At 32.7% G+C, this 22,676-nt stretch overlaps 4 protein-coding genes across 6 annotated transcripts; 2 read left to right on the top strand and 2 right to left on the bottom strand.

Annotated features, from left to right (window-relative positions):
• Positions 1 to 600: 600 nt before the first annotated feature.
• On the top strand, positions 601 to 4,859 carry LOC108774793 (adhesive plaque matrix protein 2). The gene is made up of 4 exons (XM_018540993.1): positions 601 to 923; positions 3,535 to 3,675; positions 3,777 to 3,908; positions 4,179 to 4,859. The coding sequence occupies exons 1-4, from the start codon at positions 875 to 877 to the stop codon at positions 4,241 to 4,243; spliced, it is 387 nt and encodes a 128-aa protein (XP_018396495.1). The 5' UTR covers positions 601 to 874; the 3' UTR covers positions 4,244 to 4,859.
• A 595-nt stretch (positions 4,860 to 5,454) lies between these two features.
• Positions 5,455 to 11,828, bottom strand: Unr (cold shock domain-containing Unr). Its single transcript, XM_018540984.1, has 10 exons — positions 11,248 to 11,828; positions 10,975 to 11,151; positions 10,700 to 10,887; positions 10,386 to 10,596; positions 9,847 to 10,076; positions 8,959 to 9,220; positions 7,049 to 7,276; positions 6,753 to 6,958; positions 6,094 to 6,681; positions 5,455 to 6,003 (listed from the first exon to the last, which is right to left on the bottom strand). The coding sequence occupies exons 1-10, from the start codon at positions 11,629 to 11,631 to the stop codon at positions 5,835 to 5,837; spliced, it is 2,643 nt and encodes an 880-aa protein (XP_018396486.1). The 5' UTR covers positions 11,632 to 11,828; the 3' UTR covers positions 5,455 to 5,834.
• Positions 11,829 to 14,891: 3,063 nt separating this feature from the next.
• Positions 14,892 to 17,330, bottom strand: LOC108774789 (ataxin-3). Of its 2 annotated transcripts, XM_018540989.1 has the most exons (6): positions 17,316 to 17,330; positions 16,961 to 17,191; positions 16,697 to 16,861; positions 16,342 to 16,478; positions 15,860 to 16,014; positions 15,161 to 15,789 (listed from the first exon to the last, which is right to left on the bottom strand). In XM_018540989.1, exons 2-6 carry the CDS (start codon positions 16,982 to 16,984, stop codon positions 15,161 to 15,163), a joined length of 1,110 nt encoding a protein of 369 aa, XP_018396491.1. In that variant the 5' UTR covers positions 16,985 to 17,191; positions 17,316 to 17,330. The 2 variants fall into 2 exon arrangements, with proteins under 2 accessions (XP_018396492.1, XP_018396491.1); XM_018540990.1 differs by lacking the exon at positions 17,316 to 17,330 and having other exon boundaries at positions 14,892 to 15,789; positions 16,961 to 16,984.
• Positions 17,331 to 17,675: 345 nt separating this feature from the next.
• Positions 17,676 to 19,768, top strand: LOC108774785 (ubiquitin-conjugating enzyme E2 W). 2 transcript variants are annotated; one of them, XM_018540982.1, is made up of 4 exons: positions 17,676 to 18,076; positions 18,830 to 19,180; positions 19,256 to 19,331; positions 19,549 to 19,768. In XM_018540982.1, the coding sequence occupies exons 1-4, from the start codon at positions 18,032 to 18,034 to the stop codon at positions 19,560 to 19,562; spliced, it is 486 nt and encodes a 161-aa protein (XP_018396484.1). In that variant the 5' UTR covers positions 17,676 to 18,031; the 3' UTR covers positions 19,563 to 19,768. The 2 variants fall into 2 exon arrangements, with proteins under 2 accessions (XP_018396484.1, XP_018396485.1); XM_018540983.1 differs by lacking the exon at positions 17,676 to 18,076 and adding an exon at positions 18,120 to 18,325.
• Positions 19,769 to 22,676: the final 2,908 nt, after the last annotated feature.

The raw sequence follows: 22,676 nt of genomic DNA, 5'->3' as shown, positions 1-22,676 counted from the left end.
AGCCTGCACACAGTCGCACAGTGATAGCGAACAAAAGCTGAAGTCGTGAAACTTTATCAGAAAACAAGAAAATATTGTATATCATAAATGTTAAATTATGAGAAAGTGAAATTAGAATAATGACATTACAAATAACAATACCTTTTTATCGCATTTTAATTAAGTAATTATAAAATGCAAGTATAGTTTTTCATGCTAGAAAATATTAAATTAACTCCAACAATGATTTCCATAAATATTCTTAAACATATTGTTGATATGTAATTCTCTCTATATACATGTCAAAAAAATTGAAATCTAAAATTGTAAGGAAAATTGACGCATTATTTACATTTTTCTTTTCTTACTCAATTTTTATAGTTTTACTAGTATATATTTGGAATAAATAATTTCAATCTCTTATTAATAAACTGTATTTAATTAAGAGATTTCATAAAAATTAAAGAATGCATGATTTCTCAAGCAGCACTGCGAACGTTGGCGGACGTCGAGTTGCACCCCACGCAAAGTTCTTTAGCGATTGGACGGCTTCCGCACGATCGTAACTAGTTTAGCGGTCCACGACAGTTAGCTGCCACGAGTCGGCAGATTCGGTCGATCACGGTCGATCGCTGCATCGTTTCCGAACGGTACGGCGAGCGTTTCTCCCGTTGCAGCGTCGACGAGAGAACGCGCGAAGAGAGACCGCACTGACCTCGTGTCCCCTGTGTAGAGTCTATCGACCTTTGATACTGGACCGGCGACAAAAGCTTACCAAGAAAACGTCAAACGGTCGACGATCTCCTCTTCGAACTCTTTTCTTGGATTATCACCGTTTACGATATCCTTCGCGAGACTTTTTGACGTTTCTTGTCTCACCTTATCCGGGAATATCATGCTACCAAGATTGACGCTGTCGGTTGCGCTACTTCTCCTAACAATGGGTATGTTATATTAAAATATCAAGTTCCAAGTAAATTACAAATTTTGCATAAGGTATTTTAAATATTCATAATATCATTAAGTGCTTAATGAAATTCTTCCAAGTATATGTTAGAGATTTTGATAAATAGCACATTAAAGTATAGCGCATAAATGTTCCAGTGAGAGGACATATACCTATGTCCAAACATTTATACAAAACTTCATATTTTTTATATTATTAATCTCAAACGTTTTTAAAATAATCGTTAGATACAATTAAATTATAATATTGTAATAAAAAAAATGAGATTAATAATAATAAATTTTGTATAAGTGTCCGACATGGGTACATGTCCAGTCACTGGAACATTTATATCCTTATGTGTATATTTGATTACACGAGATTACAGAGATAATAATTATAGTAAAAGATGTTTTTAATATGGCTTAATAAATTTAAAATTAATAAAGAGAAACAGGGCTACGAGCCATATGAATTCGTTAAAATCTTTATTAAATATATTAGAATAAATTAAAGATTTTAACGAATTCATTGACTCGTAGCTCTGTTTCTCTTTATATATTGTAGTAAAAGAAATCGTAATAGAGATTATAACAGTTACATGGAGATATGTATATGTATATATAAACAAAAACTAATATACATACTCATAAATATATTTAAAATCAATTAATTTGAAATTCAACAAGGACTCTTAATATAAACTGCAATAATGCATAACAATAAAAGGGCAAAGAAGAGTCAATTTAAATGAACTAAAAATAAAATAAAACTATGACATATTTAATTCTAAAATAAGATTACAAATAATAATATATTAAATTAACGATTTACAACCAAATAATATTTAACTAAAACTAACTAAAAATAGTGCTCAAAATTAACAAGTTTCGACTTTTAGATTGAGTCGAAACTTGTTAATTTTGAGCACTATTTTTAGTTAGTTTTAGTTAAATACTATTTGGTTGTAAATCGTTAATTTAATATCTTATTTGTAATCTTATTTTAGAATTAAATATGTCATTAGTTTTATTTTATTTTATTTTTAGTTAATTTAAATTGACTCTCTTCTTTGTCCTTTTACTGTTATGGATTATATTTAAAATATTTCAGTCCGTATTTATAATAGATATTTTAAGCTTTAAGCCGTAAGAAATTGACCAATTAGTCAAATACGAGAATAATTGACTGTAATTCATCCGTTTCTTATGACATAAGACTTAAAAATCTATTGTAGATGCGGGGTAACGGTAACGCATTCTACGTTAATTCTTTTTTTTTCTCTCAAATTCTTTTCTTTCTTGTTACCATTTTTTACTTTTCGTAATATAAAATTTGATTTTTCTTTAATGTTATTTATTTCTTTTTTTAGATAATATTTTAAAATTTTGAACAGTTCCATGTAACGTTTCACTGTATAAATCATTAAAGCGATTTTTAATTTTTAAAGACTTTAATATTCCGTGGAATTCGGTCTTTTCAGCAAAATTTATCTCCCATAGAATGGGAGTAATGTATATGTATGATAGCAGTAATATATATGTATAAAACGTGCTCTTAGTTTATTTTTTCTGAGTAAGCAAACGATAAACCCATCATACCGATAGTGAACAGCGCTCTCAATGATGAACATCCCACATACACTTGCTTTACTGATTACGCTGTTATAGCTGGCTATATATCGTCTTTAATTAACAATTACTTTTGAATGAAAAAGTACGCGAGCGCACTGAATTCGCTTTAAAAAAAAATTAAAAATTACTGGATATATATGTCGCTGTAATATATTAGCACAGAAACAGAAATCACGAACGTCATGTCATTAGGTCGAGGGTAAACGAATCTAAAAATCGATTAGCCCACGCACGATATCCTGTATCTCATGAAACGCTTATCAATTTAGACAAGTGGGAAGTGCAGCCGGGCGCATCCGGCCGTAAACATTCGCTTTCATTAAAACATCACTATCTCTCCCCGGGGTAAATAAACCGTAAATATTTCCACTACATTTTGTAGTACATTCACCTAAAAATGATGTAGACAATTGATAAATATAGAATCCAATTAATAGAATTGCATCTATTAATTCTTCTGATAATAAGTATTAAAATAGTTATTAATAAATACATAATAAAATAAAGCTTACTCTTATTATTCCTTCTTTTATTATTTTTTTAAAACTACCAGATATCTTTTTCATAGAAATTTCTTTGACTAATGTACATACATAATTTTTTTACGAAAAATGTCATCAATTATTTATCGCATTATTTTGTATTTAAAATTATTATAGTATATCTTTCGTATATCATTTAATTTGAAGTTGAAATTCTGTTAAAGTCAACTTGTGAAATTGATTAGGTTTTTATTTTCTCTACTGTAGATATTGAGCATTAGAAATTCCTTATTTTTAAAATTACTTAAATTACTTGATTACATCAATTACTGGAAAATATATCAAGTATCTAATACTTTTATTAAAAAATCGATTCCAATCAAATCAAAACATATATCTGTTAGAAAGATATCAGAGGTATTGTTTGATTAAATAGCTCAATAGCATTGTATTTATTCAACGCAATTCTAATTAACGCCAATTTTTTTATCAGGAGTTATGTTGTCGAAGGGATGCGAGTTGGATCAGATGCGATACGGATGCCGCATCTATAATGCACAATGCAGTTGCGGCTATGGTTGCAAATCCGAATATAGATATGACAACAATGATGATTGCAAGTTAGCACTGAAAGGTAATGACAAACGGTACTTGTTTCCGAACTATTGAATCTGTAAAATAATAGACACATTGATGATGTACCTTACTTAAAAATTTTAATTTATGTCGTTGCAGGAAGACGTAGCGACATATGCTCTCGATCGAAACCTTGCCTAAACGAAGGCTCTTGTTCCCAAATATCATCGGATCCCGGATTTAAATGTCGCTGCGAAGGAACAGGATTTTACGGCACTTACTGCGAGACACGTTAGTATGATCGCTTCAATGACAATCGATAATTCGATTGAACTTTTAGTCTACATAACGTTTAGACTTTTTTAAAGATTAAATCTACATATTGAATCACTTGAATAATTGAATAGAATTAGAAAATAAAGAGGACATTTTGATAGAATAAAAAATGGTATATTATTAAATATTTAAAAATTCTCGAATTTTTCATTCAACATATAAAGTATATTACGATGATGTAAACGAGGAAGAAAAAAAATTAATACGAATAATTATATGTTACAGCTTGTCCACGACCAGACAATACACTTTTCCGAGGACAATTCCCTTACGAGTGTGTGGTGATCTAATTCGAATTTCTCCATTTACTTTTATCTGAAATACAAATTTGTCTTAATATGATACATACATACATACAGGGAAAAAAACGCGTTTCATAAAACATATTTACACACATCTTTGTACATACATAATAAATATTAAAACACACAGTCGTACGCCGTTCTATTTCTCATTTTACATCCCTATTTAGAATATTCTTAGGATCTTCGTAACCACAATCTTGGAAATAGTTCGGTAAGTTACACCGTAAAATAATTTTACGGTTTTGAAAGAGCTCTGACGTTTTATAGAAGGTAGATATATTTCGATGCTTCCACTGTTTATTCATCAATAATTTTACAATATGTATGCACATGATGTGTTGGATCCATGAGTTTCGGAACAAGCGCTTAGTTTGTATCGTGCTTGTGTTATGTTTTACTTTACCTTATTTACGTTATTTCTCTCATATCTCTACAATAATGCCACATGTACCTCGCTTACCGTTTCAAATGGCAAAACTTATAAAATGTCTTACTTTTTACATAGATATTTTTTTTGTAATTTCCATTGTATGTCCACTGAATTAGTAATACACACTAATTTGATTTTACAACACTGCATTAGAGGAACTTAACGACATGTATATATATATATATTTATGTATATATATATATATATTTATATGTATATATATTATCTAAGATAAACAGTTGGCCAGTCATAACTCTTCCTTTTCTTTTTTACAAATTTATAGACACCTTCTTAACAGAGTGACTCAATATCGTAATTTATTACAACAAAATACACTACTCATAATAAAATTCAGCAAATTCCGGTAAAGAATCTGTACTGCAGGATGTTTTCCTTCAATCTTTTTTGTATCACTTCGCGTGTAATTTCTTCTTCTTTTTTACTATTGTACATTTATATCACATATAATGTACATAATAGATAAAACAAATTTCGAAATAAATCATATAAATTGTAAAAGATTGCATATCAACATGTATATAAGGATATTTATAAAGATTCATGTCTCAAATACAAACAGGTAGCTAGCAATCCAACCTGTAAATATTCCGAGACATCTTTGAGTACTTTGTTATATTTAAATAATGAATTGATGTATTTACCGAATATATGCACGAAAATAGAAACGTACCAATAAAAAATTTTGACAAATCTTACAAACTATCCATTTTACGTTTAGAAAAATAACATCAAATAGGTAGCTTAGTAATAAATTCATAAAGATGTGGGAAATTAACTAAAGAGAGAAACCAATTACATATTAGAATAAAATCTAACATTATCTGAATGTAAGATAAATCGCTTTTTTTTCCCTCCCGTTTCCTCCCTTTATGAGGTGATAAAATGAATCGTTGTTCATTTTTTGTTTTCTTTTTACTTTTATATTATTTCGGCCCTTGGTCATTATCCATTTTCAGATTATTATCATTTATAATTATTGTTGTCACATTAGTCTGAATTTGGCAAATGTTTACGACCATGCTTACAATAGTAATCTCGTTATCGAAGTGTATGGACTAAAAACAAATTGTAGATTACAATTTGGATAATTAATAGCCCAATCTCATTAGCTGCCCAGGCGCATTATTATTCTTCTATAGCACCAGGAATACGCTGACATCTTTCCTGATTGAATCCACGCGTACCATCAGGCCCTCTTGGTTGCCTGACCACAGTTAATTTTGGGCCCGAATCTTCCAGCGATATAGTACGTAATCGACTTATTAATCGCTCAGGTCGTTGCTGGACTGTATCGCTATTAGTAATAAAAATTGATAAATAAAATTTATAAATAAAATACATTGTTATTAATACACAAAAAATTAATATAAACAAATTAATTTACCTTAATCGAGTGACGTTGCATGCTGACGATTTGCCAGTGCGTTGATTAGTAACCAAAACGAATTCTACCTGATCCCCTGGTTGCAGCGTAACGTGATCTCGAACTTCACTTACATGGAAGAATAATTTTCTGCCCTCATCGACTTCGTAAGCAAGAAAGCCGAAAGGGCCCTTCATCGCATCTACAGTAGCTCTTCTTTTTTTCCTGACGGCTACGATATTACAAGCATGACCTGCTGAATCGACCTGTAATTGCACAGGATCGCTAGCCTGCAATAGCTCCCGTTTATTAGAAAGTCCCATGATTCCGAATTCATATTCTGGTGTTTCCTCATCTTCATTAGTTGGATTAATCTTGATCAAACCAGCATACTCAGCCTGCTCGGGATTTGCACTTCGCAGTGGTCGCACCACAGTACCGTCGAGTACCTCGCTAACAGGTGTTGGCCTGGGAATACTTCCGCGAGGTACTAGTTTAACATGATCAGCAGCTACACAACCTCCGGAACCTCTTCCGTTGCTCGAACTACTAATTGTACATTCGATATCGGCCCCTAATTCCAATGTACTAGCGTCTCCTTCAAAATTACTGCAAATAAAATATTATTTTACATAAATATATGTATACATCGTTCGTAGAAATTAAAATATATCTCTCACCTGTAGTGAAAAAATATTTCTCTATCATGATTTACTGTCTCAATAAAGCCAAACCCATCTTTAAGGGCGGCAATAAAACCTTGACATACTTGTCCATTTGATTTTTTGTTAACATTTTGAATTTTTTCACCAGCGGCATTTACTAAAAATATGTCTTCGGCAACAAGTTCTTTATTTCGTTTTACTTGAACAATATTGAACATTACCTATAAAGTTAAATAAATATTTTTACAACATAGAACAAGTGTCTCTCCAAAAAGTGAATTAATTTTCGTATATAAACTTTATTAATTTACCTTATCACCCAATTTTGGAATATGTTTAGGGTCGCAATCTTTGGAGAAGAAAATAATGCTTTTCTGCTGACCATAATTAATGAGGCCAGGTTCCATCGAATTTGTGTCTTGTGCTACAGTACCTAATATATCCTTTTCTATAATAGTTTGAAACGTTACGGTACCCATTGGCAAATGTTTCAGTCTAATAGCACTTTGTCGAGTATTAGAGAATGACGATGACGGATCCTTATAAAAAAAACAATAAAATTATACAATATTCAAGACCGTTTAATGTAACAACATAACTAATACGAATACAAAGCCTATAACAGTCTAGCTTGGAATTCAAAATTGTTATAGGCTTTGTATTCGTATTAATTATGTTAATAAAAAATTAATAATATATATACAAGAGGCTCCTATGAATAAATCAAAATTTAAAATAAATTGCTATTGAGAGCCAACACAGGATGAAGGTGTGTAGTAAAATTTATTTAGTTACATATAAATGCAAGTTGCGTTTCGACCTTAATCCAGGTCCTTTTCAATGCATGAATATTACAAAATTATTAAAGATTCTTAGTTGGAGTAAATGGTGTCAAAACAATTGAAGAAAAAGGTTAATAACTACATGATGTCCACTTACAATCAAATATCACGATCATTGAAGTGCAAAATTCAATGATTGTCGAGAATTTGAATCGTATAATCATTAAACATTCCATTACTTAATGGAATTCCACAACTTAATGGAAGTGCAAAATGAATTTAAACGGTGTTGAGTTATCAAAAGCAAAATGTGAAATAAAACTAAGAATCTTTAATACTTTTGTAATATTCATGCATTGAAAAAGACCTGGGGCTCTATTCTTAAAAAGAAACGTATACGAAAGTCTAGGGAAATACTATAGTATACGTTACGTATACTATAGTATTTTCCTAATTTTTCGTATATGTTTCTTTTCAAGAATAGACCCCCTGGATTAAGGTCGAACATATGCAACTTGCATTTATATGTAATTAAATAAATTTTACTACACACCTTCATCCTGTGTTGGCTTTCAATGGCAATTTATATGTTAATAAAATGATAATTAAAATAAAAAGGAATAATAAAAAAAAATATACACACACACACACACACACACGCACACGCACACGCACACGCACACATACAGGGTGAGGCATTTTAATCGCCTCAGGCGAATATTCTCAGAAACTAAGAGAAATACAAGAAAAAATGTTATATAAAAATTGTAGGTTTTCTTGAGGAAAAGAAGGTAGAAATAACGGATTTTGGATAGGGTGCACTAACAAGGTCAGGTCAAGGTCAACAATGAATTTTTTAAATGGAACCCCCTATTTTTTATTACATATTCTTGTAGCACACCTCGAGAGAGAGAGCTTTCCCAAATACTATAATAAAATATTTTTTCATCAAGTACTTTTTGTTATAAGGCTTGAAAGTTACATCGTCGTGAACTTTGACTCCCAGAGATTAAATCCGACTAAGTAACCTCCATGTGGTACACCTTGGGTACCACAATGTTAATACCAACGATGTAACTTTCAAGCCTTATAACGAAAAGTACTTGATGAAAAAATATTTTATTATAGTGTTTTGGAAAGCTCTCTCTTTTGAGGTGTGCTACAAGAATATGCAATAAAAAAAATAGAGGGTTCCATTTAAAAAATTCATGTTGACCTTGATCTGACCTTTTGTAGTGCACCCTATCCAAAATACGTTATTTCCATCTTCTTTCCCTTAAGAAAACCTACAACTTTTATATATAAAACTTTTTCTTGTATCTCTCTTAGTTTCTGAGAATATTCGCTTGAGGCGATTGAAATACCTCACCCTGTATATACAAAATTTCAATAAAAGAGAATTTTTTTAACATTGTATTCTCATGTTAATTTGTACTCACTTGTATAACTGTAAATTCGACTTCATCTCCTACACTAATTTCTCTATCAACATCAAGAACCTCATTAAAATGAAAGAAAAGTCTGGGTTCTCTTTCTACACAACGAATAAAGCCAAAACCATCCTTGAGAGATTGTATTACACCCTGCTCCCGTCTTTCTCCAGACACAGTGAAAGATTCTGGTAATAACATTATTTCTGTAGCTCTTTTAAGCTGATCTCTAGTATCAGTTGCAATACGAAATTGGACCCAGTCCCCATGCCTATATTAAAAAAATTAAATCACATTATATCATAGTGATATGTATTACAACTATATATTATAACTACATGGTCTGACAATAAAATTCCTGGACTGCAGCAATAAATGAACACAGACATCTTACTATACAAGGAAACGGTGGTAAGTATTCCTCACCGATTTTGATACGCTTTGGATGTTGTAGAACATCAAAAAATATTCGACCCATATTTTTTGATGCTTTACAACATATCCAAAACGCTCGAAATCGGTAAATTCCAATCGTTTCCTTGTTATAGATAGCAAAATGTTATATTTTATCTTTTAAAGCCATCCATGTCATCAATACACTTCATATATCACTGATGTCGAGGATATTAAAAAAATTTGATAAATGGCTCTAAATAGTAATGAAACTATAAAATTAAATGTTTGAAGTGTATTGATGTTATAGAGAACTACTTTGAAAAATAAAATATAACAATGTTATCTTAGATGTTTGTCTTTTTTGTTGCTGCAGCGTGGAAACTTTATTGTCAGATCATGTATATAAAAAATGCATTAAGTGTAAATCAATAAATATATTTTATATATTCAAGAATGAAGTAGAAAAGAAAAAAAATACATTTATTAATTTGTATAGATTACCTAAGAGTAAAGTCTCCCTTTTGATCTTTATCACCAAAAGGTACTTCAACTTCAGAATGATCACTGTCTCTGTATCGAATACGACCAGGTAATGGATCATTTTGATGACGAGCAGCATTGCCTCTCTCCAAAGGTTTCAACACTTGGCCTTTCACCACTTCGTTGCTGACTTCCTCAAATACAATTGAGCCGGGTGGTAACTTTGTAATGTTGCAAGCTACTTCTTTCCCCTAAAATAGAAAAACATTAAATTTTAAGGACATCATATATACAAAAATTTTAGTCATAATCATAAGACTGAAAGCAAATTGACCAATTACAATAAAAATTAGGATCTCATGATTTAGAATACACGACTGTGATTGGTTGATATGCTTACAAACTTAGAGTTACAACTAAATTTTTTTTACATATAATTAAATAACATATAATTATGTAAATTTTTTACGTGTCTTCAGATTCTTCGTAATTTAAGTCATATGTTGCTTATATATGTATCTTTTCAAGAAACACATTTATAGAGATTTTATTTTACTTACATTACGCGTTTGTATTATAAACTCCACATCATCTCCTAACCTAAGTTCTTCTTTCATTGATTTAGCTTCGCTAAAGTGGAAGAATATTTCTTTGACTACATCAGCACGCTCGATAAAACCAAAATTTTCTTTCATTGAGCATACCACTCCGCGATAACGGACTGGATGTGCTGGATTTTCCAGCCTTACATTACATGCATTCAAGACTCCTCTGAAATATAAGAGTTGCATATGTCAGAAAAGAAAATACTACTTATGTTTTTTTTACTTTACTAACAAATACTATATATGTATATAATCTAAAAACATCGTACCGTTGATTATTTGCAACTTGAAATGATACTTTATCACCAGTTCGTAAGGTGACGTTCCCTTCAACATCATCTTTGGTATATGGCAGAAAAAAACATTCTCCACGGTATTCGAAAGTGATACGTCCTGAATCGCCACTCGCTTGTAGCTCTGTGGTTACATTACCGATGCATCTTTGATCACCCAATGACTAAAAGAAGTATATGTACATTTACACCTTTTTATAATATCAATCACTTATTCATATCATTATTGTTGTTATTATTATTTTACTAACCACTGGGCCAATTTTGCTAACGGTGCTTGCAATAGGCTTGCCCGTTCGTCGATCATAAGTCATTTCAAACTCTACCGCATCTCCAATCTTTAAATGTTCAATATTACCACTAAATTGGCTAAAATGAAAAAACAATCTTGCCTGTCTTTCACAGCACTGTATGAATCCGTAAGAATGCTGTTAAATAAAAATCATGTATAAATTAATTGCTGATATATACATAATTACACATAATTACAGATAATTAAGTCTCATAACATTTGTAGTGCTCACCAATAATTTTTCAATTATACCAGTTTCCCGTGTTCCTTGATTCGCAGATTGATCCTGATAGGTAGAATTACTGGTGGCAGGTTCATTTGTATACCCAGCATTTGTTTCCATACCCGTAAATTCAAACGGGAATCTTGTGGCGCCATTGCGTGGCGACGACTGTGTACCAGGATAACTTCCGTAGTTAGTAGAATTTTTACATTCAGGAGATGAGACTATATGATCACCACTGTAATTGGTACCATTTCGATAGTTATTAGTTGTCGGCTGATATCCCGTTATGGCTTTAGGACTTGATATAGCCATAGACTTATAATCGAGTATTGCTGGGTCAGAGTTCATGATTGGCGGCTGGAACGTTTTCCACTGAGGATTGTTGGACATTGTCTTCTCAATTTGCGCAGTGTTACGTGTAATATTTACGTATAATTCAACTCTTCTTGAAACAATTACTTAATTTCTTGTTTACACTTTTGCGTTTCACCCCACAATATATATACTTATATTTAGAAATTTTTAGTCTTTTTCAATTATTTAAGTGTTTAACATAGATATCACAGAACGGTTCTTGGTACCTTATATCTTTGTTCACTATTAATAATGTTACAAGAACTTAATGAAGAGGAAGAGTGGCTCCTTGAAATGCTGCAGAAATGCAGACTTCTTCGTGACCAGAAAGTGGAAGTAAGGTCTCTTCAGAATACTTTAACGCGTTTATTGTGAGAATTATTTATCAGAGTACCACAGTGACTCTACACAAACTTGGCACTCGTCAAACGCAGTTAAAGATGTTCTAGTAACCAAGCGGAGCAGCACAATCTCAGCCGCAATCACAATCACGGTCACTGTATTTGCTCACCTATCTCTTGCTCACAAGGCTTGTTGTGTATATAATGTACAAATGAACGATGCAGTTAATGCTGATTTATGACTTAATACAAGTACAAAATCTTAGCACACCATACACTGTCAATACTTTCCATACGTATATGTATATATATATATATATGTTTGAATATTATAACAACTGTTTGATAAATACTCAATTTAGCGTACACTAGAACAACTGTGTTTTCTTTTGAACATCAGTCATTCCTTATAAAAGGAGTAAATCAAAAACATAGGAGATTTTAAAGGATAAATGTTGACTTGAAAATCCTCAGATGTCTTCAATGCGTGCTGAGTCTGGTTGTGTTCTTCCAATATTTCTATAGTAACGTTTTCTTCTTCAGCTTTTAAATGTAGAATTTACAGTGAACCTTGGTTTCAGAAGTGTCCTAAACTAACAATGACACAAGCTGTAAAAGAGAAAGACAAAAGTTACAAAAGTTAAAAAATCATTTTGCAAATACAACATGTATAGCCAAAGTATATTGTTTGTTGTTTGAAAATTGCGAGCTTTGCACTAAATATTAAAATATATAAAATATACAAACATTAATTTCTATATTTTGCGACATAAATTAAATAAAGCTTCCATGTCAAATAAATGATTTAGAAAAATTTCAAAATTTTTATGTACAGATCACAATTTTACAAATAATACCGTTCAAAATAAAACTATACAAAAAAATACGAACAACTAATCGCTATGTATTACATGTGCTATAAAAAATATTTACAGTTAAGAAAATACTTCAAATTATACTCCTAAAAAGAATTATATTCCGTCACAACTCTTCATAGATATGTATGCATTCAAATAAAATTAATTAAAAATTGTCGAAATATCGCGCGAAAAGTCATCGAAAATTCAACGCACGCATAATTTTTAACACGCATTTCGAGCACACGTGATTGAGCAGGCAGGTTACTTCATCCTCGCGAGAACATAAAAGAATTTCCCGGAGCCGGAAGGAAATGACCAAGGCGGAATAACAACGCGTTTATTTATAGCACTCCGCGGCGTGAGACAAACATACTTGTACCAAATCATCTGATAGTTTGACATTGACACGAGGGGATACGAGATCTTACTTTCCGTTACGCGCGACCGCGTGAAAATTGTGTCTGACGTGAGGGCGTCGCGCGGCGCGATCCGCGGATACGTGAGTCACGGCTCTCGGACTCGCGCTATCGCTTCCACCTCAATCCTTATCCTGCTCGCGCTATCAACCGACAACATTACCACGAGCACGTTTGTGTGCGAAACCTTCGGGAAAATTCGAAAAGAGGGTGGCGATCGCGGCGACGAATGGCGATTTTCGTGGATCACGTACACGCCAATCGTCCGAGCTATGCTCGCGACCAATTTCGCGGATCCCTTTTGCATGGCGAAGCGGTCGGTGATCGAGACGTAATCATGCATGCTCTCTGTAGTTTTAAAGTGGTTGATTTTTTTATGAGGTCGTGGAGCGCCTCATCTCGCCGTGGTGGTCATTGCGAAGTCGCGGCATGCTCCCATCGGTCTGTCCCGGACGCCAATTCGATCGGCGAACGTTAGCGGGGATCACGCCGATCCGGATGACACGTCTTCCCGTACAAAGCTCGCAATTGTAGGACGTCGAGAGGATTTACGAAACTCACCACGACACAGCACAGCACTGACGACATGCCGCCATGTTGAATGTCAACATTCGGCAATCGGCGTTCGCATACATCCAACGGGAGCGACCACGAGTTTCCTGTGCGCGCGCGCGCACGCGCGCAGCTGGGACCGAGTTGACCGCGACGTTGCGATGGAAACGGGCTTAAAATTACTCATTACATAGGATAGTACGCTATTTTAACACATAATAGTGAAAAATTTAATTTGTTTACATTGTATAATGTAAACTACAAAATTCCTTTATCAGTAGTGTATAGGATTTCAATATACATTTAACATATCACTGCGCATACTTTGACGCTCGACGCTCTCATGTAAAGGCACTTTACAGGCGCCCATATCTATACATATAGGTATATAATACTTCTGATGCGCAGCCAGCTGCGACAAAAAATGTCAACGTGATTCAAATTTTTGAGAATTGATTGACAGGTCACCTCACGAAACATTTTTAACCAATGATAGCGTTGTAAATGCGTTTTAAAAACTATTTTTGAATCTATTCGTTTTGATTGTTTTCATCAATATCATAATTTCTAGAGAACAATTATTATTATTATTATTTCTTTATTGGATGTCAAAGAACAATTTGAACTGTGTGATTAATCAGCAATTATTATTCACTTCCACTAATAAAAGAAAACTTTAATATGTCTATTGTATATTAATAAAAAATTATTAATTTACCCATATTGGAAAATAATGTAAGTTAATCAGCGTTTGGAAAAAATTAAAGAATTAGGACGATTTCGAATTATATTAATTAGATTAATTTAATCATATACTATCTTATTAAGTAATACAAATAAAGCTATTAAATTAACAAAATTATTTTTAATGCACCGATAAAAGATTAAAACAATGAATTGTACATTAAAGATTTTGTCTTAAGTGACCTATCATTGAGTTAACTGCTGATTAAGTTGCTCTCTTGATTCAATTTACTATAATCTTTCTCCAAGATCCTAAATACTAGATTTATTATATTAAATCGATCATTTTTTTCTCAAATATATTTTATATTTTAAATATATATTATATATAAACACACATACACAAATATATACATATTTCAGAATTGATTAGTAACGGCAGATTTCTTGCTCAAACGTTTTTATTCCGAGAACGATTAGTATAACAAAGTTGAGAGGGAGAACAAAACGTCAACGAGAGCACCGTTTAACTTCGAGGAACCAAAAGTGTACCTCAAATCTCATTTGACAAGTACTGTGTCTCTTATTATTGTAGCTCTCTCATTAGTATACAAAATGACATACCTTCTCGAGTTCAATTATTTAATCTTATAATTTACAGTATAACGGTCAGTTTAGTAATAGATAATTTGTGCAAAGTTTGCGCTTATTGTTAAGTGTTCAGCTTTGCGGGAGCTTCATTGTTGGACGTCCTCGTATAGATGCCAAAGTGATTGAGCCGACGCCAACGTAGATCTTCGGGATCGGGTGTTGGGGGGGCAGTAACACATTCGAGACTCAGCTGTAAGGCTCGTCTCAGCTCGTCATCTTCGTCTGTATCATTTGTCAATTCTGTTAAATGCGTCGTTTTATCGTCAGTATGAAGATCCAATCTCAACTTTAGTGTCTTGTCTACGTCATCCTCGTCATTCTGCAGACTCATCTGTAAGGCTCTAGCCAACTGCATATTTTCGTCCTCCTCTTCGTCACTCTTTTCTTCCCTACTCTCGACTCTTATGGGAATTAGCCTTTCACGAGGTTCGTCTGTAGATAGTCCGGGTTTATGTAAAAGCGACGACACGTTTCTGCTTGCACTTGAAGATTGTGGGACCTTCACTTCTCCCATTGCAAGAGCAGTTTTCAAAATTTCGTCCTCTAACTTGGTGCCTAAGCGATTGCCTTTAGGTGTGGTTTTTGATTCCGAGCTTGAATTGCTTTTAGTCGCGACTATAGGATTTTTTTGAAGAACATCTTCGGCAGGACATTGCGGAAGGGTACCGATAACGATAAAAATAGAATAACCTGTAAAATTAGCAAATAATTCATATATCTTTGATTGACATACTTTTCATTAGTCTTACTATAGGCTTACCTTCTTGTAATAATTGAGCTAGATACATTGTGAGATAAGTGTCTGATATAAGCTGGGGTCCGTTGAGCATTGAATTTAAATTAAACCACTGACTTGCAAGTTTTCTTATCGTAAACCAATGTCCCTTATAATTACAAATATATGCTCTCATCCGCCTGAAAATTATATTGTCACTATATGAATTATTTCATAAAATCATTATAAATAAAACTACTTATTTTAAATCACTGAAAAGTGAACGCTCAATATAAATGATGTGATATAAACAAATATGTAATATAAAAAAAACATGTATTAATTTGCATGTACGTGATTTGTTACTATAATTGTTATAAGGACAATAAAATTTATGAAAAATATGCTGTTCTGCGAGTGCAATAAAACAAAATATATCAGGACACAACATAAAATAGACTTAAAATCTTTGACTACACAAGTGCTCATATATAGTCAAAGATCAAAACAAATTATCAATAACCTACGAAGGATCATTCTGTGCCAGTAAAGCTGTCGGTTCTGTGCTGTTGTATGGTATCAGTTCTAAACCCCAAACTTTCAAAGCACTGCTAATAACTTGAACTGAAAAGTATCCACTGTCATCCATGTTTCCCGATGGTTGCTAAACATAAGAAGCATATTCGTTGTTGTTACAGAGAGTATTTGCACAGCTCTTGGTAGCAGATAATAGCAAGGTCAAGCGTTTATGTCTATCAAAGAGGACATTTTCAAAGAGTGCGTGTCTTTTCTATTAAGTTGAATTTTTGCGTGACACTTCTGTATCGTCGAGTATTCTGCAATTATATGTTGAAAGGCTTTGACACGCGACGTTGTATTCACCTCGAGAAACAGCTTGTAGTCCTCGCTGTCAACGCCCGATTCAGCCATCCTGATTCTTTCCTCCTCGTCCATTTGATGACCGAAGTTTGCCAGATCGACGGCGTTGAAATACGGGCCTTGCAGGAGCGCGTTCAGGCAGTGCTGGGCGCACAGATATCCCTCTTGCTGCGAGGAAAAAAACATCGCTAAAGAACGTGAACCCTATCCCCATCGTTGAAAACGGAACTGATCGTCATCGCGGCAGCATGTTTTTTTTTTTTTTACCTTCTCGTGAAATATACTCTCCATTGCACAGTTTGCCCGGCGATACCGCGGATAACGCAGAACCCCGCGCCCGTCACACGCGTAATAATAATCGTAAATATAATGTCCCTCCGCCGATCTCGGCCGCAGGTGAGAACGTCATCCACAAAAATATTTTCAGCCTACAGTCATGAACAACAGATGACCATTGTGTGTCGCGCTCGCTGATTTCTGATTTCTCGCCACTTCTCGCTGGAATGTGTCGGAATGATCGACGGGATAACAGATGGCGGCAGCGTTCGCTAATACATACGTCAACATCCGGTCATTCATTTCCGGGTGGAATGCGCGCACATTTTTGAAGAGCGGATCATACATTTTGTACCTTGACGTCTGCGAGACGCATCCGATTCTTCGTCGTCCTCGCCTCGGACTCGCTGTTATCAATTATTGAAAGGGTCTCTACAGCGATATCGCGCGTTTCGTCCCATTGACATTCCAACGGGACTAAAACCCCATTTAATTCCGCACGTCACGTATTTTCATCTTCTCTGACGCGTCACTTTATTCAACTTAATTTTCTCGCGGACGTTCCGTCACTGGACAGATTTCGTTCAATTTCGTTGTCGCGGAAATGTTGGAGTCAGGACCACGTACGACCGATCGCTGTTCTATCAACCTTCTATCCACTTCTATTCGCATTCTTGTACCGTAAAGGAAAAAGTACCGTTGCGGCGTTATACGTATATACACGTCCGAGTTCCATGTGGATATGTGTGAGTGGTGCGACGACGATCGTGCGCTGTGCGCCTCGCGACAGCGACAGCTCGGATCATTCGGCTGTATCGCGTGAATACAGCTGTCGACACTGCGGAAGAGCTTCAGCAGAACCGAACTGCCACTGCCAGCGTTCAGTTCGTTCGTTCTGTTTCTTCCCTACGACCTGGTTCTCTTGTTTCACCTCTGCCACCCTCCGCGTGAGAATGCGAGATCGCGAGCAAACCTAAGACACGAGTCTTCTTCTCCCGAGGAAGGTACAACGGCAGAGAGACGTATGCCTGTTACGCGAACAGGCCGCGGTTATGTTTTTCGATGGAGAGTACTTTAACGACAATGGCAGCAACGTCCCCGTCGAAGGTACGTCGAAGACACTCGAAGGTCCCTCCCCTCCCCTCTAGTTTCCCATGTTCTGTGAGTTTCCCTCTGTCTCCTGTTATCTTCCACCCATGTAATCCCAGGGAACGCCAGCCGCCTGTGTAATCGGGAAATAATTAAAAAACCGAAAGAGATTAGAAAGAGCATCTACTTGATTTCCGACTCGCGCGAGGCAACCGAACGATCGAACATACTTAATTCTGACGGATATTGCGAGACAAGATGGAAAACGTACGAACTCTGCGAGAATTTGTTCGCCGTTGCTTATCGTCAGATCGTTATCAATGAATCATATTAATTGTCAATCGCGCCCGTTATTGATGCAGTTGTTCCTGATTTAGGAATTATTTTAAAAACAAATCTACTTTGGACAAAGAATTTTATGAACAAAGATTTTATTGTCATAATGTGTGCGATTGTATATTCTTCAGACACACGACACATTAATAATTTTTTAATTTTTGCTATTTATCATAAATGTCTCATAAATAAGTAGTTTTATTCTTTGTACTTTTATAACAACCCATGTTGTTCATATAATTTGCTGAATCATATCGTATGCTGAATAAAAATCTTTATGCAAATATATGTGTAAAATTTTATCTATATAGATATTAATACTTGTCTCTAAAAAAAAACATTTATATATCTCTTGGACCAAAGTAGTTTCTTCTATAAGATTGTTTAATATAAAGAAATATTACATTAAATGAATTTAATTGTTTAATATCCTAGAGGAGACTGCAGAAGGAATTGATGTCTTTAATACGTGAGCCTCCACCATGTGTACACGTAGATGCAGAGTTAGCTGGACAAAATTTGACGCAGTGGATCATCCATATGGAAGGTGCTAAGGGCACGCTGTACGAGGGGGAACAATTTCAGCTTCAGTTTAAATTTAGTTCAAAGTACCCATTTGATTCTCCAGAAGTGACTTTTATTGGTGGAAATATCCCTATACATCCACACGTCTATAGTAATGGTCATATTTGTTTATCCATATTAACGGAGGATTGGTCTCCTGCTCTCAGTGTGCAAAGCATCTGCCTGAGTATCATTTCAATGCTAAGCAGCTGTAAAGAAAAGGTGTGAGATTAATTGTTAGAACATATGCAAGTTTAATGTAATTTTATAAATAATATATGTATACTTTACATGTAGAAGAGACCACCTGACAATACGTTTTATGTGAAAACTTGCAACAAGAATCCAAAAAAGACAAAATGGTGGTATCATGGTAAGAAAACTAGCTTTGTATTACACATTTTAGAGTTTGTTTCTGATACTTTTATCATATTGTTAAATCCCTGTCCTGTATAACATTTGCAATTCACTGTCTTAACTCACTGGCTAATTAGTATTTTAGGTAACAGTATTAACTAATTATAATTTTATGTATGTAAAAGTACAACTTTGTAGAATTAATAAAATGAATAATTTGTTTTTTTTTTTAGATGACAATGTCTAATATTGAAGATCATATAAAGTTCTTAACAACTTGTCAACACATTTGTTGGACCAAGTGGGATAACATCCAAATGTGGAACTTGCATTCAATAGAATTTTCATGCTTATCATATTATATTATATAGTAAAGTCAACATAACAAGAAATTAGTACTTTTAAGAAAAGACAAGGCTACAACTTACTTATTATTATAATTATAGAATTAATGCAAACTATGTGAATTGTTTAATCATAAATTATTGCAGTGTTGCTGATAGTGAAGCATATTTTAGTTATATAAAGTTACTATATCAGGATCAGTAAATTAACGCTAAAAAGACAGATACATAAGAAAAAGGTATTATTTATTATTAAATAAAATATTAATATATGAAGTTTTCTCTCTTGTTACTCCGAATTTAAGGAGATTCCTGATGTACATTACAATCATTTAATAAATTTAGAAATTATAAGAAAACACGATGAATATATATGCATACTATATTGATATTACAGTAGCTATATACTCTAGAAATTTGCTTTTTGTTGCTTTTAATAAAACTTAAAAACATTGAATCTTGATCTATCTATTATATACATTTGGGAAAGCATATTTTGCTCAAAATTTAGTGGTAAATACTACTCTCTTATATACTGATTTCTATTTAATAATTAAATGTGATTAAGCGCAATATATACTTTTTCAAATAAGCATTTTTATCAAATTATATTTTTTAATACATTCCTCTCTGTTGTATTAATTTGTTTCTTTTAAATTTTTTGAGGCTACTACTTACGCGATTAGATCTATCAGGCCTGCTTTTTGTCATTGCGTTAAAAATTTCTTTAAATTTTAATTAAATTTCATTAAAAAGATCATAGTATCATGCAAATATGTTGAATAAATCCCATTGGATATTATTAAAACTTCCTATATTTCTTTTTCACCAAAATTCAAATATTTATTTTTTAAAATACTATATATTAGTTCAAATGCAAAGAACAGGCCTGTTAATATTATGTATTTAGTAAAGTAAATATTCTATTTAAATACAGTGAGAATTGAGATATATATATATAACTCATATATATTACATTTTTAATATTAGTACTTTTACAAACTAGTTGTGATTTTTGTTTAAATATATGTATAAAATATTGTCATATCACGCTATGTTCTTTTGATAAATTTTAAAAACTAAAAGTTTTATTTATATACATATATATATATATAAATAATTCATTATGTGTTATTTTATATAAAATAGGATAGCATTGATGATAATATACAATATGAGATTAATGACACTGCAAGTATCAACAATTACAATCTAATGTTTTAAATGTTTTGTGTCACATAGTTTCATAATTACATCATTACATGTATTAGCTAGTAAAATATTTTATATATTTATTAAAAATGTAAAATGACGTGATATTAAATTTCTTAATAACATTTAATGTCTTTTCCAATCATTAATTCATTGCGCTTTATACATTATATATGTGCGTGTGCGTGTTTCTTTGTTTATGTAATTTGGCTATATAATGAATGTGCGGAGCACTACTTTCACATGAAAAGATAAGTTTTAAAACAAATAATTGATATCAAGTTGGAGCATAACCTATAGGTAACTGCAATAAAATAATTTATTAGAAAAATGTTTTATGCAATTATTATACTTCATGTTTTATCGTTTTTATTGTAGATATTTCATTCTTTCTGCTCTATTAGAGCACTATCAAATATTTATCCTTTCAAAATTGTTAATTTTAGTCAATCGAAAATAGTTAAAATTTCTAGAAAATATATTTTGTACACTCGTGTGATCTTTTGATACATAATTTCTTTCTATAATAAATTATTTTTATCTTAAATATAAATATTATTCTTTAACAATCGAGTAATAAAAATAATACAAAAGGATAAGAATGATTGATAATAAAGATAAAAGTTTATTTTGGAAACGTTTGATTGGAAAGAAAAACTTTTATCTTAAGCATAGAATACTTTTCCTAATTATTAACTTTATGTTAATTTATTTTTAGTTTCATCTTCTTTGTCGAGTTTTCAGTAAATACCAGAATCAATATTACTCTTTCGAAATCCTATAATTCCAAGAGAGACGACTTTATTCCAGTTATTTTCGTGATTAAATATAATCTCAGAAGCTGTAGCAAGCAGGGTCGGCGAAGTAAATTTTTTCTATGTATGGAGTTTCGGTTGGAGGAGGGTGGCGAGGGGGAGGGGTGACATTAATATTTTAGATTTAGACTTTTTTCATATATATGCGTTTTTATTTTCATGTTTTATAAAGCAAAAATGTTGCTGCTTTTATTTTGTTTTTAGTTATAAAATTGTTCATTAATAATTCGAAATCTAAATCTTTGGCAATATCCTGATACACATGTAAAATTGCTATATTATTTAAACGTTTTTCTAACATTGTCGCTCGAAGAAAATTTTTTAGACGCCTAAGCGCGGAAAACCCGGAATTGTTAATATTATAGTATTTTCATTAATTTAGTGAAACTAATTATGTGTTAATTAAATGTTCATTAAATGTTTATTAAGTATTAATTTAGTGTTTGACGTATGTATGGAATTCCATAGCTCAGAAATTTTTATGTATGGAGTGCTCCAGACCGACCCTACTGAAATCGCCGGCTCTTATAGATAGAGCCTACCATTCTTGTTCTCACTATTACTTCTGACGAAGTATGTATGGAATTCCATAGCTTAGAAATTTGCATGTATGGAATTCTATAGCTTAGAAATTTGCATATGGAGTACTCCAGACTGACCCTACTGAAATCGCCAGTCCTGGTTGCGAGAGATGAATCTTTCTTGTATTTGTTTGTATACTTATGTAGTATAACATATGTATATGTAAATCTTTAATAAAATATAACTTTTATCAGAGTAAACTTGCCTTCTTTATACATATAAATATCAAAATACAAATAAGTATTAAAATCGCGGCTCAACACAGAGAGCACTCACATTGAAATTATGATAATAAGCTCTCTCTTGCATTCTTTATAAAATTAACTTTATAAAATTAATCTTATAAGCAAATACGGTTATATTACTACTTATCCATTAAAAAAAAATATTTTATTAAAATTTTAATTG

The sequence above is a fragment of the Cyphomyrmex costatus genome, unplaced genomic scaffold, assembly GCF_001594065.2.
Source record: "Cyphomyrmex costatus isolate MS0001 unplaced genomic scaffold, Ccosl1.0 scaffold274, whole genome shotgun sequence".
In the NCBI taxonomy this organism is placed as follows: domain Eukaryota; kingdom Metazoa; phylum Arthropoda; class Insecta; order Hymenoptera; family Formicidae; genus Cyphomyrmex; species Cyphomyrmex costatus.
This window is presented reverse-complemented; position numbering and strand designations above follow the sequence as displayed.